Source organism: Sander lucioperca, chromosome 22, assembly GCF_008315115.2.
Source record: "Sander lucioperca isolate FBNREF2018 chromosome 22, SLUC_FBN_1.2, whole genome shotgun sequence".
Taxonomy (NCBI): domain Eukaryota; kingdom Metazoa; phylum Chordata; class Actinopteri; order Perciformes; family Percidae; genus Sander; species Sander lucioperca.
In genome coordinates this window covers 20,472,192-20,500,149 of record NC_050194.1, presented here as the reverse complement: position 1 = coordinate 20,500,149, position 27,958 = coordinate 20,472,192, and the positions used below count along the sequence as shown (strand labels likewise).

The window sequence follows — 27,958 nt, the reverse complement described above, 5'->3', positions numbered from 1 at the left end:
TAGAAACACTGCAGCTTTGCAGTGCTCAGGTACTTTAATGGATGTGTGTTCTATTCAGGTTGATTTTCTAACACATTTTTTTATGCGTTTCATATTTACGCTTGCAGTTCGTAAGTCTAGATTTGACACCAAGGGGTACTGTGGCATGAACTACCTTTCACAAGTCACACTGCTTCTTCTGTATATATTTAGATTGTATGGTTTTTATATCTCCTGGACTATATGATACACTTTTATTTATCTTTATTTATTATTTTACGTCATAATTTATTGTTTATTTAACTCTAAACAAACTAAATACATGTTTATGTCCAGTTGTAGATGTCCATCCATCTCTGTTTGATACTGGCAAATCTGACTTTGGGCGAAAAAAAAAATCTTCTCTCCCTTAACACGTTAGTGCCCCACATTCTGGTTTTCTAGCACTTGTAGCATGTAGCAGAGTGGAACCAACTATCCTTGAAAATAAATCCTGCCGGCGGATATTGGGAACGGGACACAGAACCACCTCAAATGTATTCTGCAACTTATATAACTCATTTATGTCATTTTTGAAAGTATTTTTGAAAAGAAATTTCGCTCAGTGTTTTAAAAATTGATTTGACATTTTCTGCCTTACAGAATACAAAAGTAAGTGTTTCACATCGGAAAAAATGAAATTAAATTAAATTTATGGTATAAAAAAAGAGGGGTGTGATTTTATGGGTCCCTTGGTGAGTGTGTGTCCTAGGTCAGCCAGATCCTGGCCAACCCATAAAACCCACTATTGGTAGATGACAGGGACCTCTGACCTCTCTGTGCGGGAGGTTGAATAAAATGCTATTTCTATAATCCTTATCCACTTTTCAAACTGAAGCTAGCACATTTGGAGCTGCTTCTTGCTATCCGACACAATTTCTTGAGAACATGCACTTTTCCATCATACAGACTTGTAAATGTATCTCCCCCCCCTCCCCCCCCATCCCTACGTGCCACTATGCTGTACTTGGTTTGACTCTAATTGGATTAAGATGACACAGACAAACACGGTGGCAGTGCCACCCGAGAGCCTCCATGTGCATGTTGATGCCGCAGCTTCTTCTGCCAAGAGGGGAAAAGATGAAACGAAGAAGAAATAGCAAGGAGGTGGTGGTGAGGGAGAGAAGGACAAGGGAGAGAAAAGGGGCTGAAAGGGAACGAGACAGAGGGTATGGAGATTAAAGAGAGTGGAAAACAGGAGGAGGAAAAAATACAGATAGAGCAGTGTACGAGTGATGAGGGAGATGCTGTAGAGTGATGGAGACACAGATGGGCGGGAAATTAAAGATATAATGAAAAAGAACAGAAGAATGTACAATGTGAGAATGATGTAGGAGTGATGAGTGCAGGAGGTATGAATGAAAAAGAGAGCAAGATGCACACTGATGGAGAGGAAATTGAGGTGACTTTAATAAGATGTACACTTTGATAAATCAGAGTGAAAAGGTGATATAACTGCCCCTCCCCCCGTTTGTTTCACAGCATAAAAGATTCAACCATATGGATTTGAGTCCATCCATTATTAACCATCTGGACAGGCTTTCTGTGTCCGGTCACAGACTGACCACTGCTCACACAACAGATGGGTACACTTAGGAGGGCAATACTGGACAGGATTATACCCTCAAGCATCAACACACACACACACACACACACACACACACACACACACACACACACACACACACACACACACACACACATACACACACAAACACTCACAGCGTGTGTCTATTGAGATGAAAATAAGTGAGATACTCTCCCCTCCTGGTTTTTAACTCCCACTTCTGTTTTGTTTTTTAAGTCACAGTGCTTTAAAAAAACAAAATGTGGAACGCCACATATGCAGTTCACAATGATAATGCTAAAAGAGTACCACTTAAAATGTTCAGAAAATGTGGGTCTTCGATTTCAGACAAAGGTAGTCTAGGTTACATGCAACAGGAATTTCCCTTTAACATATCTCTTCTTACTTTGCCAAAACATATATTCACCAGCAGCAGTTTAATTTTCTGTCTCTTTTTTACAGTATATGGTCTCTGTCTGTCTCTGCAGGTGGCTCACCTACCTGCTGATCCTCATCCTGGACCTGATCATCTGCCTGCTGGCCTGTCTGGGGCTGGCCAAGCAGTCTCGCTGGCTGCTAACAACGTGAGTCTAATATACGCCCTGTGAAACTGGACTATTTATGGAGGGAATAGCTGTTTTTTGTTTAATAATCGGTAATCGGCTTTATGTTTTTTTAATGTGTAATTTTCCTAAAGGCAGAGAGTGAAGAGGCAGTGGCAGGATGTACTGTATGCAAGAAGGAGTTGATTGGGAGATTAGCTGACATAAGTAAATGCCAACTAACTGGGAGCCAGCATGGAAACATTCATTTAGTTTTAGTCACATTTGTGCTGCTGCAGCAGTTGCTACAGATCCAATTAGTCCAGATGTTACAACATGGAACTGAACGTGCACATTGTAACAAAATGCTCACTTTTCCAAATCACTAGATCATTGCTTGTACGTTGTCCTAGCTAAAACCAGACCACATTTATGGTTTCAGTTACTCCTAGATGCATTTACTTTACTTAATTTATAATAGACAAACTGCATTTACATTGGCGTTTCTACCACCATTTAATCAGTTAAACACCCTCATCCACATCTTGTTGTCCTGATAGACAAGATAATTTTTTATTGACGAGTTCAAAATAACCTATGCTGTGCTTTACATTCTCCTTTTATACCAAAGAGGAAGATATATATATATATATATATATATATATATATATATATATATATATATATATATATATATATATATATATTTCTCGCTGTTCCGTTCGTGTTCTCCGTTTCAGCGTAGCTTGCAATCAATACCACAAACACGTGGTATTGAGGCACATAAACAACGGTTGTATGACATGTCACGACGTGGTGTTGCTGGGAAATGTAGGATTAGTACTAAAGCAGTGTTACTGCTATTTCCCAAGCCAAACACACAAAACCGCCCAAATTTCTTGGTAGAATAGAGCCCAATCTGGCAACACTGACTTGTCGCATTGTTTCTGCCTGCCGATTCAGACAGACGCAGTGTTATTTGCTTCATTCAACACCAACCAAATTGGCTAGTAACTTTACAATGTTAACTGCCAATGTTAATTTTTACCTGCATTTGGCCGATTGGCGGGTATCAATTTAATATATAATATATTTAATTTAATATATATATATATATATATATATATATATATATATATATATATATATATATATATATATATATTTTAACAAAGAATGAGATGTGAATTAATAGGATTTGGTGTAGACAGAGGGAGCTGGAAGCAGGAGTTGCATTCTCTTCTCATGGGAAATCGCCTGTGACCACGGTGGGGAAGTATTGGATCTTGCACAAACATTGCCCGGCGAGCCCTGTCGTATTTCACCATTTGCCTTTCAGCTATGCCAGCGGTAGGTTGAACTTGCTCAGAGTGTTGCTGTGTCAATAGCTTTGCTCTACAAATTGGATTTGAGAGCTGTGGAGAGATGGGAGTGAAGCCATTTGATGTTATCAACAATATAACTTCCTGAAGATTGTTATTCCAGTTTAACACTCAACCTGCTTTAAATAGCTTCAGACATGAATTACATTCGATAACAGGTCATTCATTATTTAGCTTTGTATTTTTAGGCCTTTTTTCCCCAAATGAATATTGCATTAATTTGAATTAATGAGTGAGAACAAAACAAGATAACTAAATAACTAAATAAATAATAGCACATGCAGGCTATATTACAACATAACCAAAGATAACACAAGAAAAATATCAATGGTGATAATTAGTTATATTTTGGAGTTTTTTGGAAAAGGAGGCAGGAAGTGTTGAAAGAAAACAGGATGTTGGTATAACAGAATTATGATATAAAAACACTCCCACACGTTTAAATACATGTTACACTGACAGATGATATAACAGATGATGATCCATGGCACACAAATACTGTACTGGATATATTCACATGCAGTGCCTCTGCTTATCTCCTCACAGTATCTAAAGCTTAAGTGTATTAATATGATTTTTTTTTCTTTTTTCTCCCTGCTGTAAAGGAGCTTTCACATGGCATGAAAACCACCGGGGCCTCCATTCATTCATGCATGCATGTCACTCTGTCTCTCTTAATCAGTCAGTTCAGGGTGTGAGCTGCACTAAACTTGCCCTACTAGCCACAAACACACCCCCACTTCACTCTCCCACCCCCTTTGCACACACAAGATGAGTCAGTGTCAAGAGTGTCTGCCCTCCCAAGGCATGCTCTCTTCCAGTAGAATGGAAGTGGTTGGAGGTTTCGGGAGCAAATTACACTCTGGGGGCCTGCCGACTCTTCCTGGTGCTTATAACCGGCTCTGTGGTAGCATGACACACAGTAACAGCTTAGACACGAAGATAGGCCTGCATGCGATTGAAGGAGAGACATCCATAGACTTCACTGTCAGCTGTTTTTTATCTAGATGTCTTTTGGTTTGTTCTATTCTGCATGTTGTGCTAAAAACATTTTTTCAAATTGAGCACTGCAAACAAATTCCCATCCACCTCCTCCTGTAGTGGAGTGGGGGATTGCAGTCATTCAGAAACTGACATCTCAAAACCTGAGTACATACACAGTACACAGCACCTATTGGGTGAACTGAACCTTAAAATGTCATGATGTAAATACAGTGTAAGCCTATTTCCAAGCTTAATGTTGTGGATTGTGTGTGCCCCTCATGCAGAAGAAAATAATGGAGAGAAGAAACTAATTTCCCTGGATGGCAGAAATCGTTTGTGCTGTCATGAGATGTACACAAGGAGTAGTTGTCATTTAAAGAAACAAAGCAAATGAGTAGGATGCGTGGAAATTACAGTGAAACACAATCACAGCATTGGTAAGAAAGTGGAAGAAAAAATATTTACTGACTGGAGGAAGCAAATGGTAATAGAAGCTCTGTGTGTAGAGTATTAAATAGTGTTACAAGGGAAGTTTGAGTAATCTCAAATGTCCAAAGTACCAATTGAATAACATCTATAAGGCTGAGGAAATGGCAGCTGAGATCAGCAACTAGTTTTCAGCCTGTGCAGTTGAGCTTGCAGATCAAACATCTGCTCCCTCAATAAAAATATTTTAATTTAGGCGAAAGGTACTTTTAGTTTGAAACCAGATGAATGAACTGATAAAATGTCAAGAAGGCTACTAGTCTTGACAGAATCCCACCGAGACAACCTTGTCTTGTAGAAGTTACTTTAATATACTACACATTTTCAGAGAAACTTAAAGGGTAACTATTATATAGAATTTTCAGGATGATACTTGTATTTTGTGTTTGTACTAGAACATGCTTTAATGTTAAAAAACAAAAAAACACTGCTGCACCTGTATTCACCCTCTGTATGAGACGCTCTGCAGGAGCGCCTGTCTCTTTAATCCCGCCTACCGACAAAGCCCAGTCTGCTCTGATTGGCCAGAGTGCTTCCTGGAATCTGAGCTGAGTAGCTTTATAGCAGGACTTTGTACCGTGAAAAACCACCACTACACAACTGGACATGTCCCATCAGTAATATAACCCCCGAAATTTGTGAGAAATGACCAGCATTGGCCGCCAAGATTACAGCTATCTTGCGTTAGCGTGCAGCTACTTAATAGTTAGCACTAGGCTAACGTTAGATCGTAATGGAACGAAGCGGCACTTTTAACCGTAAAAAGTTGGAAATCTGAACGTTTTAGCTCACAGAGTTTTCTCTAAAATACGTTTACCTCATTATTTGAGCCACATTTAACATGAAAATCCGACATAACATTGTAGATGTGACAGACAATACGAACAACCATAATATGTCCACTTAAAAAATGGTTTGATCCAGGTTGAGAAATATTGTAATCCTGTCATACATGATTACACACTTGATTAAACGGCATTACAATGAAATAGTTTCAACCCTATCTACAAATAAGGACTCTTTTGATTCAAAATGGACTGTCCAACTGAGACCTATGTGTCACAGTTCAGAGACAAAAGATCCCAAGGGCATGACTCAGGAGGCAGAGGTAGAAGCAAAGAGTCTTTACTTAACAATGATGCAAATAATACAGGCAGGCAACAGTACAAAGGGGTCAGGCTGAGGCAAAATCTACAGACTGGGTCAAAACAAGTAGTCAAACAGTAAACTTCATGCTGGTAAGCGAAGGCATAAAGCACAAAGACAATCTGGCAGAGGGCTAGTGGAAGTGACTGATAAATATACTAGGGAGCTAATGAGGGAATGGAGAACAGGTGAGTGGGGAGAATGAGCAGGTGAAGTCAATCTACTAATGGCAGGGCCGGCAGATGGGAGTGGCAGGGTCGGAAATGACAGCAGAGTTAGAACACAAAGTATAAACAAGGAAATCAGGAAATAATGATGAATGAGAAAACAGAAATTCAGAACAATGTCATTCACCAATATCTTCCTAAGTTTTCTCTTAAATATGTTCTTAAGAAAGTCCCTAAGAAAAGTCTACGTCTGATTCATGACGTGTTCTTAAACAGCAGAATTGTTCGCAGGTGAGTTCTTAGAATGATGAATCCCAATGTCTTCGTAAATTGAAAGCTCATGCCCGTTGCTCCTATTTAGCATAGGTAAACGCCTCGTTAATTCCCATAAAAGGGCTTGAGATGGCAGGGCCGTGTCGTGAGAGAAATGTCCAGAAGACGTGGCAAAGACGGTGGAGGCCTTGCCTCCAAAAGAAAGAAAAACTTTAGTAATTCTGAAGTGGAGATACTGCTGCAAGAAGTTAACGAAAAACTAGACATATTTAGTAGCGTCAGCAGTGCATACTAAGCAGCAAATAAAACCGATGCATGGAATGCAGTTACTCATGCAGTGAAAGCTGTATCCGGAGAAGGGCGCAGAACCGATGAAGTAGAAAAGAAATGGTTTGATCTGAAATCTGAGGCAAAAGATACTATTTCAAAACATAGAAGATACTCTTGGCGTATAAATAGTGTGATCAATCACTTATTATTGGATGGCAGGGTTCCCCGTTAACATAATTGATGTGAATTGAAGGCAAAGCAAAGCTTTGTACTAAATGTAGTTATGGTGTGCCACAGGGAAGTGCACTTGGGCCTTTGTAGTTCTGCATCTATTGCAAACTAGTAATTGTGCTGTTACGAAAAGGCAAATATTGAAATATGTTACGACCACAACAAATTAGAAGGACGCCATTCCCGAAGATTAGTTTGAAGTAAAATTGTGTTTTTTTACCAAACAAATTACCATGAATGAATCTAAACTAAAAAAGTTTGGAGGTCTGGCCAAAGAAAAATGATTACAAGTGCGACAACACATCAGCATTATCCCTGCCACAGATATGTTTTACGTTAACATTGGCTTGCATAAAGACACTCCAGCGCATTAACCTCTGATTTGAACTCCTTCACTCCAGCTCTATCAACTTTACCTGGACAAGACCCACTTCAGACTTATGACCATTAACCCGACCAATACCAGCTGACAACAATCCCTGCTCCACCAAAGCAGACAACAATTGATCCTTTATCACCTGTTTGTTGCTTTGTTTACTGATAGACATGACAAGCCTGTCTGCAATAGGTTTAAGTTTTACTTTAGTACAAGCTTTCAACTTTCCACAAGTTTGGCCACTAACAAAATCTTCTAGATCAAACTCAACACAGCTCAATGCCAAACACTCATTAATTCAGTGAAGTGTGTGCCCAGTGTTATCTTGACAGTAATAAATTCTGCACCTAAAAGTCACAATATGCGAAGAATTTGTTATGATTTGTTGAAGATACATAAACACAATATAATGAGGTGGGTTCTAAGTTAGTCTCCAATGATCGCTGAGATGACAATCACAAGGCAGAAGCCAAAATTAGAACTTGAAAGAACGATGTGATTATTATTAAATGGCTAATTGGCATTGGCAGCATGTTCCTAGTATGTCTCCTACATTTCTGCATTAAGGGTCATATCACTTTCACTTCACTTGGTTTGAATTGACACATATAATGATGGTGGTTTGTATAATGATGTATAGTCACTTTCCATATAGCAGTTTACTGTTTGTTTTTCTCAGTTAAGAAGAAAATCTACTTCCGACACTGATTTAATTCAGAGTGACTCGACCTCATCCTTGGTGAGTGCATTTGCTAGCATTCTCTGCCCTGCTCAGTGGCCTCTTTAACTTTTTCACTTGATGTGTTTTGCATCAGCTTTACACCCGATTTCCTGCTATTCTGTGTAGCTCAGTGAATCCCCTTTGCCCACCAGAGCACAAAACTGAATACAGTCTTGCTTGGTTTCTGCCAACACTGAGGAGGCAATGAGAGGGCATTTCTTCCATTTGCCCGGTTACCCTGTGTCATAGTTGTTTAAAGAAGCTCACACAGGCCAGTATCACACACCCTGCAACAGCAAACTGTCAAATAGGCTTGGCCTGGCAGACACATAGGCCGTTTCCAACCTTTTTGGCTTAGGACCTTTTAAAACCAGTTCAACCAAATACGGATTTTTCCTGCTCTGTTTTCTTTATTTAAATTTGTTTTAGAAGCCCAATGAGGTGAAAGTGTTCAGTATTTCACAAGTGATAAAGCATGAATTAGAGATAAGTCAAAAATAAAAAAAACACCATTTTTTGTTTAATTTTGTTTAACAGACTTTTTTTCATATCCCTTTGGTCATCTTGTGATCCCTCAGATTTATCTTGGGGCCGCTGACGGATAGGTCTGGTTGGGAACCCATGCCATAGACATGTATGTCTGCCTGCACAGACACATGCAAACAAACAAGTAGTAGACACTGGAATTTTGAAAAAAATAAGACACAGAAACATTCAAGGCACTGAAGGCATTGAAAATATACTTTCCATGTAACATTACTAAATACAGGAGAGCTGTGATGTGCCTGTCTGTGTGTTTGCTGACACAGTTGAGCAACTTTTCCTGTCTGTGTGTATGCTGACACAATTGAGCAACTTTTGCATCTGTTCTGCTTCTCAATTTTGAATCAAAATAAGGACTCCTGTGACGCTTGCTCTCCTTTCCATCTATTTCCTTGTTTAGTGTCAGGGAGGTCTCGGTATCAGAAAAAAGGGAAAGACAGACTACAAGAGTGAAAAACTGATAAAAGAGGGAGTTAGAAGGCAGAGAAAAGATAGGGGAGAGAGGGGTGAAGGAATAGAAAGAGTAAAGAAATGGGAAGATAGATAAAAGGAAGAATGAGAACACAATGGGTGGCTTGTAAGTTCAGTGTCGGGAGCTCAGTATCTTCTCAGCACATTGTGAATTGTATTATCCAGGGAGCTGTAGAGTGTTAAACAGGGCCTGGACATGCATATACCTAAATTATATTTAAACACAGGTGACATGCTGTAAGGGAAATATCTGGAAAGTGCCACAGTGGTGAAATGTACCTACTTATTTCACCTACCAAGAGCTCATCTATGATAGGATCGGTGCTCATCTTTTAATGGGTATTGATCTTCTTCTGTGCTGTTGCATACACACAGACAGGCACATCACAGCTCCCATGTATTTAGAATACTCACCCAAACCTTCCCATCCCTCTCCCTTTAGTGAGACATGTCTCTGATGTCATGTTCTGATATGATGATATCATCAGGGAGGGAGCCCACTGTAAAACGAAACATTTTTATGTCCTCATGGGTGCAGGGAACAGTCACCCACCCAGGGGGCCGTAACCGAATGTAGGCCAGCTGAGCGGATGTGCTCGTTCCTCGGTACATGAAGTCACGGCGCTGCAGCTGTATGTTGAGGCTGCAGAATCAACCCCCCACAGAAAAAAACATGACCTCTGACTTCTTCTGTTGATGGCAGGACAATGAGATCACCACTCCTGGCCTTAGGGGCTCACGCTGTTTCCTTTCAATAACAGAAACTGTTATGGAAATAGCTCCATTTGCGTCACTGTACTCCCTCTATAGGATGCTGATAGCAATATGAACTCTGCAAAATTTCACTTTTTTGCTTTAGTTTTGAGATTGTCACTGCATTTGTCATATGACTGGTTTTTCCCTGAATCTGATAGCATGTTATTTCTTCCTCATGTTTTATGAAAAGACCAACTTAAAGCACATACAGTATAGTGCTTTGGTTCACTCTTACCACTGTCTTCAGTGTCTTTTTCTGCCCCAACAGGCAGAGTAAATATTGGACTTACGTTCATTAGGTGGACAAAAGCACAACTACACATGAATGCTAATGTTGCTCTCTATCTGTAAATAAGCATCTGTTGTTAGTACAGATGTTCCAATACCATTTTTTCCTTGCTGATACCGATTCCGACACCTGAACTTGCATACTGGTACGTGCCCATACTGAGTACCGATTCAATACCAGTGCGTTAAAAAATACATATATTTTTATTTTTGCAACAGCTATAAAATACTAACCCTGTATGGGTATGATATTGCTATCATTGTTGTGTGGTGCTGGTATCAGTATCGGAACAACTCTAGTTGTTGGCAAGCTTTCCATATCAACTTTAAAGGTAATATGTCAGTGTTGTTACAACTTTTCAATTATTGCAGGTTTAAATGACAAATCCTTGGTACTCTACCACTTTTCCAATGATGTGATTTAAGAAAGAAATAGTGTCTCCCCCTGTAATCACTACAAATTATTGGAAGTAACGTACTGCAAAGTGGGACAAGTGATGTTAATCATTATTTATTGTGTTTTAATTTGAAAAATGACTTTACTTCATTTAGATAAATGGCAAGCTTTACCAAGCCATCATGTCCTGGTTGCTGAGGCTTGAGTTTCACTGTAACCCTGCTGTTGCTTTGTGTCCCTGCAGGATGATGGTGTTTGGAGTGCTGACGCTGGTCCTGAGCTGGACTTCTCTGGGAGCTGACCTGGCCACTGCTGTGGTGAGCTACTTCACTTCCTCGCCTCCGACTTGCTCTCTTACCCTAATATGTAAACTAGTGCAAACTGGTCTGCAATCAATTCTCGTGGTGCCTGACTGTGATGATAAATTGTTATAACTACACACACTGCAGTTGAAAAATGTCTTTGAATGTGTTGGGAGTATGGGATGAGAGATGATTATACACTGCCTGACATTTGCTTATGTGCATATACCTGCATGTGTATAAATGTGTTTAAAAGGACAAAAGGATGAGAAACAGTTGTCAGAGCAGTCACATCACAACAAATGTTTTCACCGACAGACTCTGAGATACATGTGCACCTTTTTTTTTTTACCAAAATGTTAACATAGGATGCAGTTTGTTACGTTTTCATCAAGCTTTTCCATCCAGAATATTATTTGCGGCATAGCTGCAAATCAAGGGTCTTTTTTAGCCCCTCTTGCTTTAATTAAAATGTTTAGCCTTCTCAGAAAAATGTGTGTGAGCTAGAAAGTCATCTTAAAAGGTTTGAGCGTGTTCTTAGTGCCCAATCTCAGAATTCTTCTGATCTTGGTTTGTCTTTCTGTCACCTAATGTGCTTTTGAACTCTGCTGTCTAACGGCACACAGCTAAAAATAAACCGACAATGAACAAAATCCCAAACCCAAATCTTGTGAGCATCATTATACAAGTCTGAATAACTTGATGCAAAGTCAAGGTTTATGTAACAGGATTCCAATTGCAGCTTTTTAAAGCCTATCATGCTGAATAGGTGAATAATTTCAGTGTTTTGCACTATTATGGTCACACAAATGTTTGAATGACATAGAGGGTAAGAATAAGAGTGACATGCGAAAATAGAAAAATGCGTTTGAAAGAATATCAGATGGATGAGCACTGGTGTTTCACTCACCTGCCCCAGGCATGTGTGCTATTTTTCTCAGGTTTGTTGTTGGATGTTGTGTTTAGACCAGGGGGCTGTAGAGGATTGTTAGCATATGTGAATTTAAGTTGGAGATAATGAGCATCGGGTAGAAAGCAGCAGGAGGTGCAATGAGTTACAACAAATTAGTAGCTCCAGTTACATTATCCTTTTTCATATCCCAGTTTATTAATGTCTCCACTCTCTGTGGTCTACATTTGCCTGATCCTGTCGGTTCTTTGTGATACCAATGCTATGAAACCAAGACTTTAAATCCTGCAAGTATGCAATGTTCAATACGCTCAATACTTTCAATACGCTGCACAATTTACAGTTATTTTCATCATCGATTTATCTGCAGATTATTTTCTAGATTTGTTGATTAAACTTTTGGTCTATAACATGTCAGAAAATAGTTCAATAATCAAAGTCCAAATTGAACTGTCTTGTTTTGTCCAAAATATATTCAGTTTAATATATCTTATGCAAAGAAAAGCAGGAAATTTTGTATTTGAGAGGCTAAAAACAGCATTTTCTGTAAATCACCTAAAAGATAAGTCAACTAATCCTTGCAGCAATGCACAATACAGAACTACTATACAAACCAAAAAGGGGTTCCTTCTCTCAACACCTTGAATATTCACTGCAAATGTCATGACAATCCAGCCAGTAGTTACCCTGTGTAAAACGTTAAGAGTTTGGACTAAGCATGGCCCTTTTAGGATCATTAAAACATTCAAAAAATAGTAATCTGTCCATTAGATTGTCATATTGTTTGTGTACAAGTGGGGATTGTTGCTTGGATGAAGCAGTAGAGAAAAGGTCAAATAACAATCCATCCTTTGAGGACCATGAATATCTGCATCTTTTTTCAGAGCTCAGTGTTTGTCCAAGAGAACTCTACCTAGCGTGACAAAAAAAGTTATTGGAAATGATCATCTGGACACCATAAATATCCAAATTAAATGTCATAGCAATATGGCCAGTAATTGTTTTTGTGGCCACTTGATGAATGAAATAAATGACAGATATCTTTCTTACGTGTTGTCCTCAGTGTGTGTTACAAAATCATGACATATACTTCGCCCTGTTACGTAACCTGTCTGTGATGTGGTGTTTTTCTGAGTCTGACCCTGACTGGACTGTATGGTTGACATCCACTGTGCCTTTTCTCTGCCTAAGAGCAAACATCACCACAGCTTTATAGTAAAATGCCTTGTAATTGCTCAGGCGTCGATACGAACAGCTGTGAACAAAACAATTACATGAACAATCAGCATTGGCCTCTCATGCACCATCAGACATCATGTCTTTGTGTGAATAATTGTGTGTTGTGTATGTGTGTCTTCTCAATCGAGTGATACTGGCCTGTTACATGTGTGTTTCTTTGTATATGTGGAGAGTGTGTGTGTCCTGCTTGCATGAGGGTTATACAGACACTGCATGTGTGGATGTACTGCTCTGTGACTCAGTACCGTCTGCACTGCTCAGAATACGAATGACACATTTCTAGGGTTGACTTTTGATTAATCACTTAGTCTATAAAATGTTGGAAAAAGCCCAAGGTGATGTCTTCAAAATAGCTTTTTTGTCCGACTTATAGTCTAAAACCCAAAGATATTCCTTTTTAAATGATGATTTGAGAAGCTGGGACCTGTGAATATTTGCTTTATAAATTGAATGCCTAATCTGTGATCATTTATTTACCACTAATGGAATAATTGATTGATGGACTATTTGTTTCAGACTTAGTACTTTAAAACATAAATCTCATGTGAATCATTTTGGAAGATATCACTTTTGTTCAATCTTAAATTTCCCTTTACTTTATTTCCTCAGTTATATAATAATGGTTATATATATATATATATAATATAATATAATTATAATGGTTTCACTCAGATTCTTGTCACCAGTCATCCATTTCTAGGGGCTTTCAGGGGCTGCAGACTGTAACAAACACTGGACAGGTCATCAGTCCATTGCAGGGATAAAATAAATTGACATTTCTCACCTTTGGGCAACTCTCCACATGAACTGGCTTTAATGGTTCGACTGTTGAGGGGAGCAGCAGGGACCACTTAGCCATCAAATTGCTCAGAAAACTTCTGCCATCTGAAAATATCTGAAAAGCACTGCAATGCTTTGTCCTCCACCCTGACTCAGAGTTGAACTTGTGAAAATGTACTTGCCACTGCAGCCAGACTGCTGTGTCCCACTTTAAATGAGAATGAGTTTTGTGGCTGCACTCTAATGATGTCAAGACAACCACCACATCCAAAGGAACCCTGCATGCCAGTGTGGTGTGGTGTGTTGTAGACAGTGTTTTTGTTTGTCTTTCTGAGGATCTTCGTGTGTGGCTATAGTCTGTGATCACAGGTGTGCATGTCAGATGTTTTTGGGCTTGAATGACTGCCGATGTTTGTGAGTCTGCACGGTAATCTTCAAAATGTGTGTGTGTGTGTGTAGGCTGCACTTAGTGCCTTAGTTCACAATAAATGAATACATCATGAATGCACCCCTTTGCAAAACTCTTAATTACAGACAGCGGGTAGTCAGACCCAGAAAATCACTGTTTTCCCTTCAGGAATTCTAACAAAGTTGCTCCTGAATTGCAGAGCTCCTTCGTATCCCTTGTTTCTAACAAACTAGCTCGGGTTTTTTGATGAACTCAGTTTGCTGTATCTTATCTGTGTGCACCGCTCATTAGCGTCCCTCCCTCCAGAGAAGGTAAAGCTACGCGCAGTGTGTTTGACCTGAGCCCAGGGGACATTTAACATTCAGACAGTGCAGTTCAGAGAAGACTCCTCACTTCTGTTATTTTGCCAAGGCAGGTTTCTTGTTAGCACTGTGCGGTGGAGTCAAAGTGGTTGTGAGTGACAGAATTGAAAAGTATTCCTGTCTAGACATGTTTTAAAACTATTACTGTCAGCAGAGCATTTGACACTCTGATCCATTCCTTCTCTGAATGGTTATCATGAATTTCTGGTCTTAACCGCCTTATTTCAAGAGCCATTCATTCTGTTTAGCTGTTTTCATTCTGATCACTGTTCTCACACATCTCCTGTTTTTTTATTTCAGGGCACAAGTGATTTCTGCATCTCCCCCGACAAGTACCTTATGAGCCAGACAAAGGGTGTCATCGGTGCTGGTGAGTTTCATTGTGAATTATATGGATAATGTTGCGTTAATGGAGTTGTAATTACGAAAGCACAGCCCTGTGCCATGACACTAATTGCGCTTTGGAAAATGACGGTTGAAAATGCTTCTAATCACCTTCTTCCGCCTGTTGTTTTTTTTTTTTTTCACAGATATTGTTCATTACTATCTTTACTGCAACCAGACTCTCTCCAACCCTTTCCAGCAGGTAGGAAACAGGATACTTTGCTGAGCTCCTACTGAATGTTGACTGATATGAACAACAACAAAAATGTCTATGTTTAAACAGCTTAATGCAGTTTATAAATGTAACATTTTGTAGAGGTCTAGTATAAGCAGGGCCAGTAGCTAACACTGGGGTCATGTCAATGGTATTTTTTACTGGGAATGTGGGGGGAGTTAACATTCTACAATTAAAAACGTACACACTGGGTAATTTACAAAGCCGATTGCAGTATATTTAGACTCAATACACTTAAATTGGACTTATTTTAGGCCAACAAAATAAATAAACAAAGGACTAAGGATAGGCACTGGTATCTGAGTCTATACAATACCTTACTTTGGGGAATATGCATCTGTTTCACCCCTTTATTTTGCATTTAACAAAAGAAATCAACATCTTGGATCAGGGTTGAATAAAAACTTTTGCCTAATTAAAGTGTAGTCTAAAGTTAGAAATGGTTCCTCATGAAATCACTATAACAGTTTTTAATACTTTGATACTGCTATAGATACATTTAGGTCAGTATTTAGAATGTGTTAAGGTTCAATACACAAACCTAAAGAGGACTGAATTTATAGAATATTTGTCCTGGGAGTATGAAGAAGGAACATTGTTTAAAGCTTTATTTTTGGAAATAAGATTTAAAGAATGTATATTAATAAGAAAGGAATAGAAATGAACTGTTGACTGATTAAATAAAATATGAAAAAGGAGGTGGGGTATTTGCAAAATCATAAGAACAGTTTAACAGGTGGCTGGGTTGGATCAGCGGGTAGAGCAGGTGCACATATATTGAGAGGTTTATGCCTCGACGCAGAGGTCCAGGGTTCGAATCCGACCTGTGTCGATTTCCCGTCTTCCCCCTTTCTCACCTAGTTGTTCTGTCAATTAAAAGGTGGAAAAGCCCCAAAAATAATCTTTTAAAAAAAAACAACATTTTAACAGTATTTAAATGACTTATATATAATAATTTAATACATATTTAAATATAGTCAATTAAATGCTGTTGAAGACAACCAAATTATGCTCACTAAACTATGCTCTAAACATCTTTTGATCTGTGAAATCTGTGCTGGATGGGGAGTTCATTTCTCTGCCCCTCAAGGCTGATCTTTGTCAAGCTCTATCCAGCCCTGTCTGGCTGATTTACATCCTAACTTCACCTCACAGGTCTGGCTGAACGTTACAAAAGTGCAAAGCATCCAACACTATCTCCCAGGCTGTCAGCATCATTTTTCTCTCTGTCTCTTTCTCCTGTATTTCTTCAGTCTTTGGCATGTATCAAGCAAACAAGCCAAATGTTAGAAAGCTCCCAAAACAAAGGCTGTAAAATTGCAGATAAGATGAAACTATTTGGTGTATCTTCCTCTTCTAAAGTTCTGTGAGCTTACTCTATAGAGAAGCAGAGTAGATATTGTGGGTCACATCACTGGCTTCACCTGTGTGAGCTCTGGCCCAGCAGAACTCCGATCTTATTATCTGGCTCTCATAGACATGCCCCTAGGGTAACAAGAGCGCAGCAGCAGAGGGCAGACAGCCGTCACCCCTGCCGGGTAAACAAAGTCAGCACTCTTTTCTCCGCCACACAGACACCCAACAGGTGCAAAGTTCACAAGCAAGCTGACAGATACAGAAATTCACACTGATTGGCAAACATACGATCTCTCGCTTTCTCTTTCTCTTTCTCCCTTATATGTCCCACTCATGTGTTCTGAGCCTGAACCACAGCAGTGCCCTGTAGTTATATCCTCTGTGCTCTTGTATTTCACATTTCATTTTTTTATTTTTTTTAACTTTTTTTATACTTTATTTGGCTCTGAACAAGCTCACCCAAGCTAAAAATAAAAAGTCAAATCTGATCAGGCCGTTAGATTGTGCTGCAGAGACAAGTTTGACCACAGACAGTCATGCAGATCCAGAGAAGAAATGTCAGATCAGAGGAAAGCAATTATATTTATGGATGGTTGAGGTAATTGACCATATCCTGTTTCAATAGAACATTGTTACAAAGGCCTGGGGGTTTCCAGGCTACTCTTGTTAGGTTGGGTGACTGTGAAGATACAATTTTACTTTGGAGACGTGACTGCTTAATTTAGTACTGTTATGCTTGAATGCTAATTAAAAAAGAGGCATTGGGCAGAAGGTGCTGTCTTCCATGTAGGTTGTGATTATCCACTAAGATAGTACCAAATGTGGAGGATTATTTTGCCCCCTGTTGGTGGGAACATAAACCTACACATCCACAATTACAGACTCAAACTACAGCATGTTGGAATGTATTAATAGGATACTTTGTATATCAGTTCACTACCATACAAAGCCATAACATAGTAATTTATTTAGTCAAATTGACTGTATTAGGACCAAATTAATACTTATCACTAACTTTTTCTGGCCCTGTGTTGTATTCGTGCTTATGCTTTTTCTTGCACACCCTGTTGTTCTTTGTGTCTGATTTTTATTAGATTTTTAGGGTTTCTTAACAGCGTTCAAGGCTCACTCTGGCCACTCTGTGGTTTTTGCTATTAATTTATCTGAATTGTTCCTTTTGAATAAACGGTAACACTTTACTTGAAGGTATCTACATAAGAGTGACATGACACTGTCATGAACACATGACACAGTTATGACACATGAACCCTAACCCTAACATAACTTGTCATGACAAAAACCGAATGACACTTACTAAAAGAAGCGTTATGTCATAAACGTTTATGACTTTTTATAATGTTTATGACACGTTCATGACAGTGTCATGTCACTCTTATGTAGATATCTTCAAGTAAAGTGTAACCAAATAAACTAACAAATTAAGTTACAGAAAAATAATCCATTATGTTAGCTATTATGCTTTCCTCAGTGTGTTTTCATTTTGTGAAAGGACAAGAAGTCTGCATATTCTTTCTTATTCATTCTTAAAAATGCAAGTACAGAATTTCATTTGACAGCAGCTCCCTCCCTTTAAGACTTCCATTAGGATCAGTGTTTATTCTTCATTCGCATGCTTCCAAACACTTTCTTGTTTGCAGCCTCTGACCATCTTCCAGAGGTCCCTGACCACCATGCAGATCCAGATCCAGGGTATGCTGCAGTTTGCTGTGCCTCTGTTTCCTACAGCCGAGGTATCTTACACACACACACACACACACACACACACACCAAGCTATGACTCTTATGCTGTAGTACAACAGAGTCAAAAAATATTTTTGGAGTAACATTAGAAGGATTTTCTCATATAAATAAGTGCTCAAGTGTTTGTCAGTGATACTCTGATGACCTCTCCGCAGAGAGACCTACTGGGTATCCAGCATTTGCTTAACTCCTCGGAGGCCAGTCTGCACCAGCTGACTGCCCTGTTGGACTGCAGGGGGCTCAACAAGGTTTGTTCACTGCATCCTAATTGGCATCACAGCAGCCCAACTAGGTCAATAGGAGAGTAAGTGGCCACGCAGGATTTCAGCATTGAATTGAAAGTGGAACTGGGAACAGAGCAGAGCAATGCACAACAGAAAGAATTTCAAATTTAATGAGAATAACTTTTCTAAACTGAGTTCCCTGCACTGTCAAACCTGTACATTGTGGCTCATGACTGCAGTGCAGTTTACATCAATAATTTGAACATCCCACTGAATGTGCCTGACATGTATGAAGTCTTGATGATGTCTTCCTGGAGACGACTAAGTGCTTTTTCATCGTTGGTTCATTTTTTCTGCTGTGAATTCAAATATGACAGCAAGAGTCCGTCTGTACAAGCAAACTGTTCGTGCATCTACCTTTTCATCTGTGTTATATTATATATTTGTTTGACCTCTTTAGGACTACCTGGATGCAATGGTGGGGGTGTGTTATGATGGGGTGGAGGGTGTACTCTACCTCTGTCTATTCTCCACCCTGGCAGCCTGTGCCTTTACTGTCATGCTGTGTGCCATTCCCAGGGCATGGAGACAAATTGCCTGCAGGTCAGTTCGTTCTCTGCTTCTCTGCCTGCCTGAGCGTCCTCATTTCCTCATCCCGCAGCCATCTCTATCTCTATGCAGCTTCACCCACTGTATGAGACTACCTGTGCATGTGTGTGAATATATTTTTACAAGTGTACAATTGCTACAAATACAAATTCAATTGTGTGAGTGCAAGGTGTTGGGCTGCGGAATACCGTTTTTTATGTAGCTTATAATCATTCAGTGCCATTAATCTGTGTTTACTCTGTGCTTCCTTTCATTTTGCAAAGTCTGCGACAATTTAGTTATGTCAAGTAATGATTGATATTCCAATATGAAAAAAAGCTAATATTAATGTTTTTGTCACTCCTGTTATTATTTTTCTTCTACTTATTTTGGGTTGATTCATGCTTTAAATGATGTCACTACAGATCCCATAATTCTTTGGGGGATGTAAACAGGAAGTATAACGTTGCCATGGATTGAGTGAATTGTAGGTTGTACACTGTGGGTTACAACTTAGCCCTGTTTCTTTTACCCCTTTATTTCTTTACATTTTGGCTAATTGGCACCATTAAACTATCACTGTCACAAGTGATGATTCTTAGCCGAGTTCTGCAGTTATAAGGAAGGAAGTCGATTCATGCTGTTTATTCGTTATGGACATCTAAGATGATATCCTGTGTGTTAGTGTAAGTCACTGAATCTAAAAATGTGCACATCATTTCTGTAGGTTTTGATTTGACTGAGTTGTGACTCAGAGAAGAAGTAGCTTAAGTACCTTAATTGTCTACATGAGCTTAGGGTTAGGGGTTAGTCACATCAATTGCTGCTGCTACTGCTGACTTTCACCTGACACAGTATTGTTGCCTCACGTCTTTCCCTCCAGCACACATCACAGGCTCCTCTTATGATGTTTCTCTCCACCTCTAGAGAACGAGATTATGACGACATCGATGAGGAGGATCCATTCAACCCGCGAGCGAGGAGGATAGCCTCTCAGAACCCCAACCTCACCAACATGCACAGCTTCTGCAGCTACAGCAGCAGCATGGGCAGCCAGAACAGCTTACACCCGCCCGCCCCGGCTGTCTCCAACGCCCCTGTGCCTGAGTACATGTGAGTGAACTGAAATAATGTGTGGAGCAAAGGGGGGATTTGTAAATTTCATAATTCCTCTGAGTCGCTTCTTTCATTCTTTCTCAGGAACCAGACAGCTCTGTTCGGGGGAAATCCGCGGTACGAGAACGTGCCTTTGATAGGACGAGGCTCGCCACCCCCCTCGGTGCGTTGGGTCCCAGAGGCCAAGTCCTTCCTATGATGTCACTTCCCTCTGAGCTAGAAGACAGATTTAGCCTTTAAAGCACAGGAAATTGTTTTATTATGAATAACTGCTGATTATTTTATTCATATTTTCACTCGGTGACTCAGTTCACTTCCTTCCTTAAACTTTGCTTTAACATCAATCAAATTTTAAGCCATATCTAATAATCTTTCTTTAATTTAATAACTTTTTAAAAAGGTATTTAATGAGATGATCTTTCGTTGAACACTGTGCCTTCTTCTGCCCTCCATAACTTACTGAGGCTGACTTACAGTAGCAAAACAAGGAGAAGTAATGTGATTAATATTTAATCATGAAGTGAACATCATTTAGCCTCTCTCAGGCCAAATTCCCAGGAGGGAGTGACCCGTGTCTTTAACTCTAAACTCGCTAACTGTTGACACTAAAGGTTTTCCCCCCCATTTCAGATTAAATATTCATTGGGCAAAGCCTCTTAATAAAATGCTGCACATGTGTGATGAAATACAGCAGTTAGGTGCATTCTGCAGGTATCTAATCTACTTTAGATCAGTGTTTTGTAACCTTCTTTTTAAAGGGTAATTTAGAGAGACAATGTTGTGATCACCAGGAAATACAAACTAAATACATGTTTTATTTTTGATAAATTGCATCATATTTGTTGTTATGCGTAGAGGTTTTAATTCCACAAAAAGATGTAACAAAAGTCAATATATTTTCTACTTTTCACATTTGTGTATTTCCACAGTTTTAGTTTCAAAACATGTGATGCACTTGTGACTTCTTTCCTAATTAATGCCAGCAAGTAATGTGTAATTAAATTCTCCCTCATGACTTCAACTATATAGCATCATGCAGTAGTCTGCAGCTAACAGCTTCTTTTATATATTTTTGTTTGTTTGTTTGTTTGTTTGTCATGTGTATGTTTGTTTGTTTGTTTGTTTGTATCTTTCATTTCTATATTTATTCTTTTTTTTATCAACTATTGGAGATATACTCTCAGCAGTATAGAAACCGAGTAAGTCTTTTCAACTCTTCCTCAGGGTTAACTCCCTCACTTTTCCTCTGTTGCATCTCTGTCTTTTCCCTCTCCTTCACATCACTTTGTTTGGTTCCTGTGCAGTTTTCCTGTCTGGCATGGCTTTTTAACTCAAAACCTGTTGTCCTCATTCCAGAAAGTCCGTTTGAGTTAGTGAGGGTTTGTCTGCCCCTAGTGTTCGCAGGGTGGTACTGTAGTTATGTCCCTGGATTTCCTCACAGTCGGCCTCCCTGTGCATGCAGTTCTGCTCATTTAATTCTATAGATCGTACTGCCCAAGGTGTGTGACCAGGCGCTGTGTACCGCTATAGAATTGATTTTATTCGGGTATTGACAGATTTAGAGTGATGTCACAGTTACTGTTAATGTCAACGTGATCGATGTGTTACTAATTTAAAAATTAAGTAATGAATGAATTTGTTTAAACAAACTGTAGAATACATTTGTTATCTATGTCCTGACTCTGTATGTATGAGTTAAGAAAATCTATCTTTTGAGCATAAAACACTCAGCACCTGTAGGCTTGAAGATGGTTTTCTTTGTGGAAGATGGCAACTGTAGTCAGCTTGGATTGATAGCAGTTATGGTGGATTCCAATAGTGAACCAGAGTTGTGTGAAAATGCATCAAAATGCAAGGTGAGAACTTAAATTCATGACTTACAGACAACACAGGGACAATAGCAGGCAGGCAAAAGTCCAAAAAGGTGGATAAAAATAATTAAATAAAAGGCTAAACATTGTGTAGTACGGGGGGGTCAAAGGCAGGTATAAGCATTTTGGAAACAACAACTGGAATGACAATATAAATGACAGGAAATGTTAAAGAAATAGTTTGACATTGGTTGATGCTAGATTGGATGGTCCGAAGGGACAGGTGAAGGCATGACCCGCCTCTGATTGGTTGATCGGTTGGTTAGGTTTAGGCATAAGGAGTGATACTGGTTAAGGTTAGGTAAAGAATATCAGGTTTAGGGTTGGTTAGGGGTAAGGTTAGGTTAGAAATGTTAGGGTTAGGGTAAGAATGTTAGGGTTAGGGTTGGTTAGGGGTAAGGTTAGGTTAGGAATGTTAGGGTTAGGGTTGGTTAGGGTTAGGGTAAGAATGTTAGGGTTAGGGTTGGTTAGGGGTAAGGTTAGCTTTTAAGAATGTTAGGGTTAGGGTTATTTACAGTTAGGGTTAGTTAGGGTTGGTCAGTCTTTTATGCTGAGTTAAACAGTTAGTTTAACTCAGCATAGACTGACTCTGTCTGAAGGCAACAGATCTATCTATGTTCATGTAGCATATTTTGTGAATTATTGGTCCTGACTGGAATCCATTGTAACTTCTGTAAATCCAACCTGACTTTAGCTGCCGTCCTCGGCTAAGCTTCAATGTTTACAGAGCCACCTTTCAATCCTACATGTGGTGAGAAATTGATCCTCAAAAGATAGATTTGCATTGGACTATTCCTTTAAACCCCCATGACACTTTCTGTCTTTATAACTGATGATTGGGGTCAGTCCATACCTGTGAAACCTCACACTCAGCTCACAGAATCAACTTGTAACGTCTTGTGTTTGTGTCTGTGTGTTTAACTTTTCCTCCACAGTACTCCCCCAGTATGCGGGCCACCTATCTGTCCATGACGGAGGAACAGATTAGACACTTTGGGAACGACTTCCAAGCATAGTCTTCTTTATCTGATCGAGGAGGGATACAGCACCACACACACGCTCAACAGACAAAAGAGTGTGTGGCTACTCCAATCGTCATAGAGGACAAAGTGTAACATCTGGCTGTGCAGTCTCAGGACAATGGAACCATATCGGTACTGTTCTCTGTGCTCATAAATGATTAATCACACTATTCTGCACCAAGGCATTTTTTGGGGGAACATGCTAAATATTTCTGACACATGCTGTCGAATTCAACCTGCTCTTAATATGATGTGTTGGTCATGCTGTGTCATCTATTGGTGAAGCATTTAGGGAAGATTTGACTGTCTTTATGTACCTGAGTTTGGCAAACGTAACTTTGTTAAAACAGCTGATAAAAGAAGTTTTTGAGGATGAATTTCTCACTGCAGTAAAACATAGCAACGTGGTCACTATAAAGTAAAAAAAACAAAAAACAATTTAATATGATTTGTCTCTCCTGTTTCAAAGTATTTTTTACATTACAAAACTTATATTCATGTCTCTAAAGAGAAAAATGTGAACATGACAGCTGATGTAAACATTATTTTCTATGTATTATGCTTCATGCTTGATATTTGTGAAGCACAAACACAGCACTGGCCACACACAGCAGGAGGTATTATTGAGGTTTAATTTATTTACATTCACACACAGACACGCCTGCAAGTGAATCTTAAATCTCCTGGAGACGAGACTACCTTGAGACCACGGCTTCTGTATATAGGTTTTACAATAACAGACAGTTGTCTCATTCTGATGTGGTTTATTTTGATTTTGTTTAAACAATGTGCCAATTTTTATATATTTTTTCTAGTTTTGTGTGGCGATGTCACAAAAAATCTTTTTTTTGTATTTTCTAAATGGCCGGTAATTCATGTTCTCTACATATCTAATCCAGCTAATACAATAAACAAAGTTGTAGTTTCTGTCTTGGGAAGCTGTGCTGCTCTAACCGTGAATAATGAGAATAAGGTAATTATTTACATAATTTCAAACCATCCAAACAGTACACGTTTGTATTGATTAACAACAATTTTCTGTAGGGATTTAATACATGCAGTTTTGTTTATTAATTATTTTAGTATGTGTCATTTCTTTAAGCATGTTATATTGTACAGGCACTGAGAATGGTGCTTAATTTTGTGTGTGCCCCCATACTACGGGGTCTAATTGTGAGTTAAATAAATCCGTTTTGAATACAATTTGATGTGTCTTCACTTTGTTGTTGGGTGTCCATATCCTTTGGGTGCACAATACCACAGGGAAAGCTGTTATGATCAACACCAAAGCGCCCCTAAAGTCTAGCAAGTGGGCAACAAGTTGCTTGACACAGCACTGTGGAGATAAAGATAGGTCTGGCATTAGTGGTTTTATACTGTGAGCACAGTAAGGTCTTTTTTAATTCTTCCAGCAGATGTCAGCAAAGTCTAAGTGCTGCTCTTTGAAAACCGAATTAACCATAGGTATTAACTCTGTAGAAAAAGCTGTTGTGGTTAACTTCACACAGTAGCCTATAGGCTACCATGATTTTTTTAGGTAAGTGTGGAACACAACAAAAACAAGTCTAAACAATATATAGTTAACAGATAGGCCTGTATATAGCCTGTGTTTACATTTGCTGTGGTGGAATGGAAGCTAATACTTATGGAAGTATTAAGACATTTTACATAAGTAAAAGTGATAATGCCACTGTGTTAAAATACTCTGTTACCTTAATAATAATAATCTTGATCTATATAGCACCTTTTATAACATAAAATAAAATGCTTTATAGGAGAAACAAATCAATAACACAGGTATTAATAACAGGAGACATAAGGAGTGAAAATAAAATAAAGTCCTAAAGAGACAGAAAAATAGGATAATACTAGTAATAAAAACAAATTGATAATGATAAAAGCCATTTACATTTTTTTTTAATTTTAAGATATAAAAAGCCATTTCTTATGTAGCTTACAGGAGTAGAATTAGCCTATAAAGTAGCATGCAATGGAAAACCCAAGTAAAGTAGGCCTACCTCAACATTGTACAGACTACTTGCGTAAATGTAGACTACTTAGTTAAATGCTACAACTGTGCATTTGTGACAGAAAAATAATATTGGAAAATCTGGGTTTTTATTTTATAATCGGAAGTAAATTAGGTTTCAAATGTAGCTTGATAGAACGCCACTGCTCCACGGATCTCCATGGACAACAACGTACACGCACGCACGCGCACTCGCAAACAGACACACACACACACACACACACGCACGCACGCACGTACACACACACACACACACACACACACACACACACAGCAACCACGGATGTAATATCGATAGCAACCCACAGCAGCAGGGCAGCGGAGTAGCGCGAGGACAGACAGGGAAGTGGCTTTAGCAGGTGGGCTGCTCCCGGTGTTACCTACCACCTCTCTCCAGCTCTTTGTCAGCCGCCAGATAAATTATTCCCGTGTTTCGTGTTTCTGACCTGCTGAGTGGAAACCTACAGCCCATGGTGAAAACACACGACGCACTTTCAAGGACGTACAGTAGAAAGAAATAGAGAGTAGCTGGGACTGATACTATGACGAGGGGTCGTTAAGTGAGAAAGACACGACGCGAGGTTGTTGAGCTCGTCAGAGACCATTACAGCAGCTGCAGAGAGTCCATTACTTGTTGAGTGTGTGTGCTGCAGGTGTTCTTTTAGAGGAGGTGACATGTAGGTACCGACAGTGAGGAGAATGGTCCCGTTTGCTGTTGACGCTCATTATCCTTCTCTCTGACCGTAAGTGACCATGAAGGACACGGGGGAATCAAAAGACCACCAACTAACTGTAAGTTTAAACTACACAATGTCCTTTTAATGTTGCTTTTACTGTGATTTTTAAATATCATGAGTTGTAAACGTAACATTTGTATCACTTTGCCTAGTTTCTGTGTACGTTTTCCCTTTACTCAAGCAAGCTGTTGTTCGGTGGTCTTAATGGTCAACGACACAAACCCAGAACTATGCTGCCAACTACACTCAGTGGTCACTTTATTAGATTCACCTATAGCCTACAATATAATGCAATCCAGTACAACTGTTAAGTCTACTTATATCATGCCTAACGTTGGTGTAATGTTCCAGTTTTTGTTAACATTGTATGAAATGTTGTTATTGAGCTCATAGTTAAAGGTGTGTGTGTGTGTGTGTGTGTGTGTGTTGTAACACACATTTCAATAAGATATGTTTCTAATTGTTTGTCCAGTCTATGTACATATATGAGGGAAACCAAACACCTCTATATAATAATGGAATGCAGTTTAGTACTCCACACACACACACACACACACACACACACACACACACACACACACACACACACACACTGTGACCTCAATGCTAAAACATAAAATTGAATCAACACTTCTATGATAGTGTCAAGAAACCCTGAACATTATAGGCATAATGAAAGTAGAATCTATGACTGAACAGTTTGATGCACTGGATTGCAATACGTATACATAAATACATATATACTGTACCTGCATACTACATACATACATATGATACAGGTGTACCTAGTAAACTGTATTTTTCTGTTTTTTTATATTTCTTTTTTTATTCCTAACAGCATCCATTGTTGGTGTTACATTTTAGATTTCTCAGCTTTACACTACCAGCACTGTGTTCTGCAGCCTATATCTGAATAATTGAAGTGGCTGTTTTAGTTGCCTGGCCTCTCTCTTGTCCAGCATGTAATACACTTTCTACAGGGTGCTGACAGAGAGAGTGGCTGATTATTCCCTTTTGCATTCCCCTTTTTAACTGCATATGTTTGTGGGTCACATGCATGCCATCCTCTGGGTACATGACGACACTGCTGTGATTGTTATTGTCTGTTTTCATTCCATTTAATCCCATTAAAAGCTTTCCTATTGATCTGTAAATGTTTTCATGGAAAGAAACCATGGTTGGTGGTTGGGAAAATGGCATCACCCTAATTTGTTTCTTCGTTTTTGGAGGAGGAATTGGCATTAATCAGGTTGTGAAGTGATTTAAAGCGGAATGTGGAGTTTAATTGTCAATCCATTCATCCATTTGTTTTAAATAACTATTTAAAACCATTCAAGTTGGCTGTGCCATGTAACTTATCGCAGCATGCACGGGTCAGAAGGCAGGGTACACCCTAGACCTTTCACCAGTCCACACACAGACAGTCAAACACATTTATACTCATATTAAATCTACGGACAATTTTGAGTTTCCAATTTACCAAACCTGCTTGTGTGTGGGCTGTGGGACTGGAAACTAGAGAGAAAAATTGTGTAATAACACGGATAATATGCTAAATTCACACTGAAAAAAACAGCCAACAGGGTTTGGTTTAGGCCTTCTAAATGTGAGTGTTAGTTATTATCTGGTTGACTGGAAAAAAATCTTACATCCTGTGCTTGACATTTAAAAGACTACTCAGGCAATTTTTGTATTGCACTTCCATAAATTTGAGCTACTCTGACAGACTTTATCTTACTCTGGGTCAAGCTTTGATACGACTGGATCCTACACCTCCCCTAATGCAATGTAGTGTATTTTCTTTAGACCATCTCTGCCCGGTTATATGCATACATCTTTCAAATTCTGCATCTCTTTTTTTGTAGCCTAGTACATTTAAGACTTGACAAAGCTCCTCCAGGGCCACAGTACATATTATTCACCAGGTTTCACGACTTGTAAGAAGATTTTGATGTTTAAAATCAATGGGCCTCATTCACCAATGTCTTCCTAAGTTTTTTCTTAAATTTGTTCTT

The 27,958-nt window shown here is 39.1% G+C and overlaps 2 protein-coding genes across 3 annotated transcripts in view; both read left to right on the top strand.

Moving 5' to 3' along the window:
- The window catches only part of ttyh2 (tweety family member 2), a 61,739-nt gene extending 37,359 nt beyond the window's left edge, over positions 1-24,380 (top strand). Inside the window, exons 5-15 of one of the 2 annotated variants that reach the window (XM_031314774.2) lie at positions 2,074-2,169; positions 10,863-10,935; positions 14,921-14,990; positions 15,151-15,206; positions 18,254-18,346; positions 18,512-18,604; positions 19,041-19,183; positions 20,096-20,281; positions 20,369-20,447; positions 21,457-21,483; positions 23,091-24,380. In XM_031314774.2, the coding sequence (XP_031170634.1) occupies positions 2,074-2,169; positions 10,863-10,935; positions 14,921-14,990; positions 15,151-15,206; positions 18,254-18,346; positions 18,512-18,604; positions 19,041-19,183; positions 20,096-20,281; positions 20,369-20,447; positions 21,457-21,483; positions 23,091-23,171 (997 nt within the window). In that variant the 3' untranslated portion in view covers positions 23,172-24,380. The remainder of the gene's footprint in view (positions 1-2,073; positions 2,170-10,862; positions 10,936-14,920; positions 14,991-15,150; positions 15,207-18,253; positions 18,347-18,511; positions 18,605-19,040; positions 19,184-20,095; positions 20,282-20,368; positions 20,448-21,456; positions 21,484-23,090) is intronic. The other variant, XM_031314775.2, reaches the window with a different exon arrangement.
- Positions 24,381-25,473: 1,093 nt separating this feature from the next.
- Positions 25,474-27,958, top strand: part of kif19 (kinesin family member 19) — a 41,873-nt gene continuing 39,388 nt past the window's right edge. Inside the window, exon 1 of the mRNA XM_031314773.2 lies at positions 25,474-25,998. Coding sequence (XP_031170633.1) covers positions 25,960-25,998 — 39 coding nt within the window. The 5' untranslated portion in view covers positions 25,474-25,959. The remainder of the gene's footprint in view (positions 25,999-27,958) is intronic.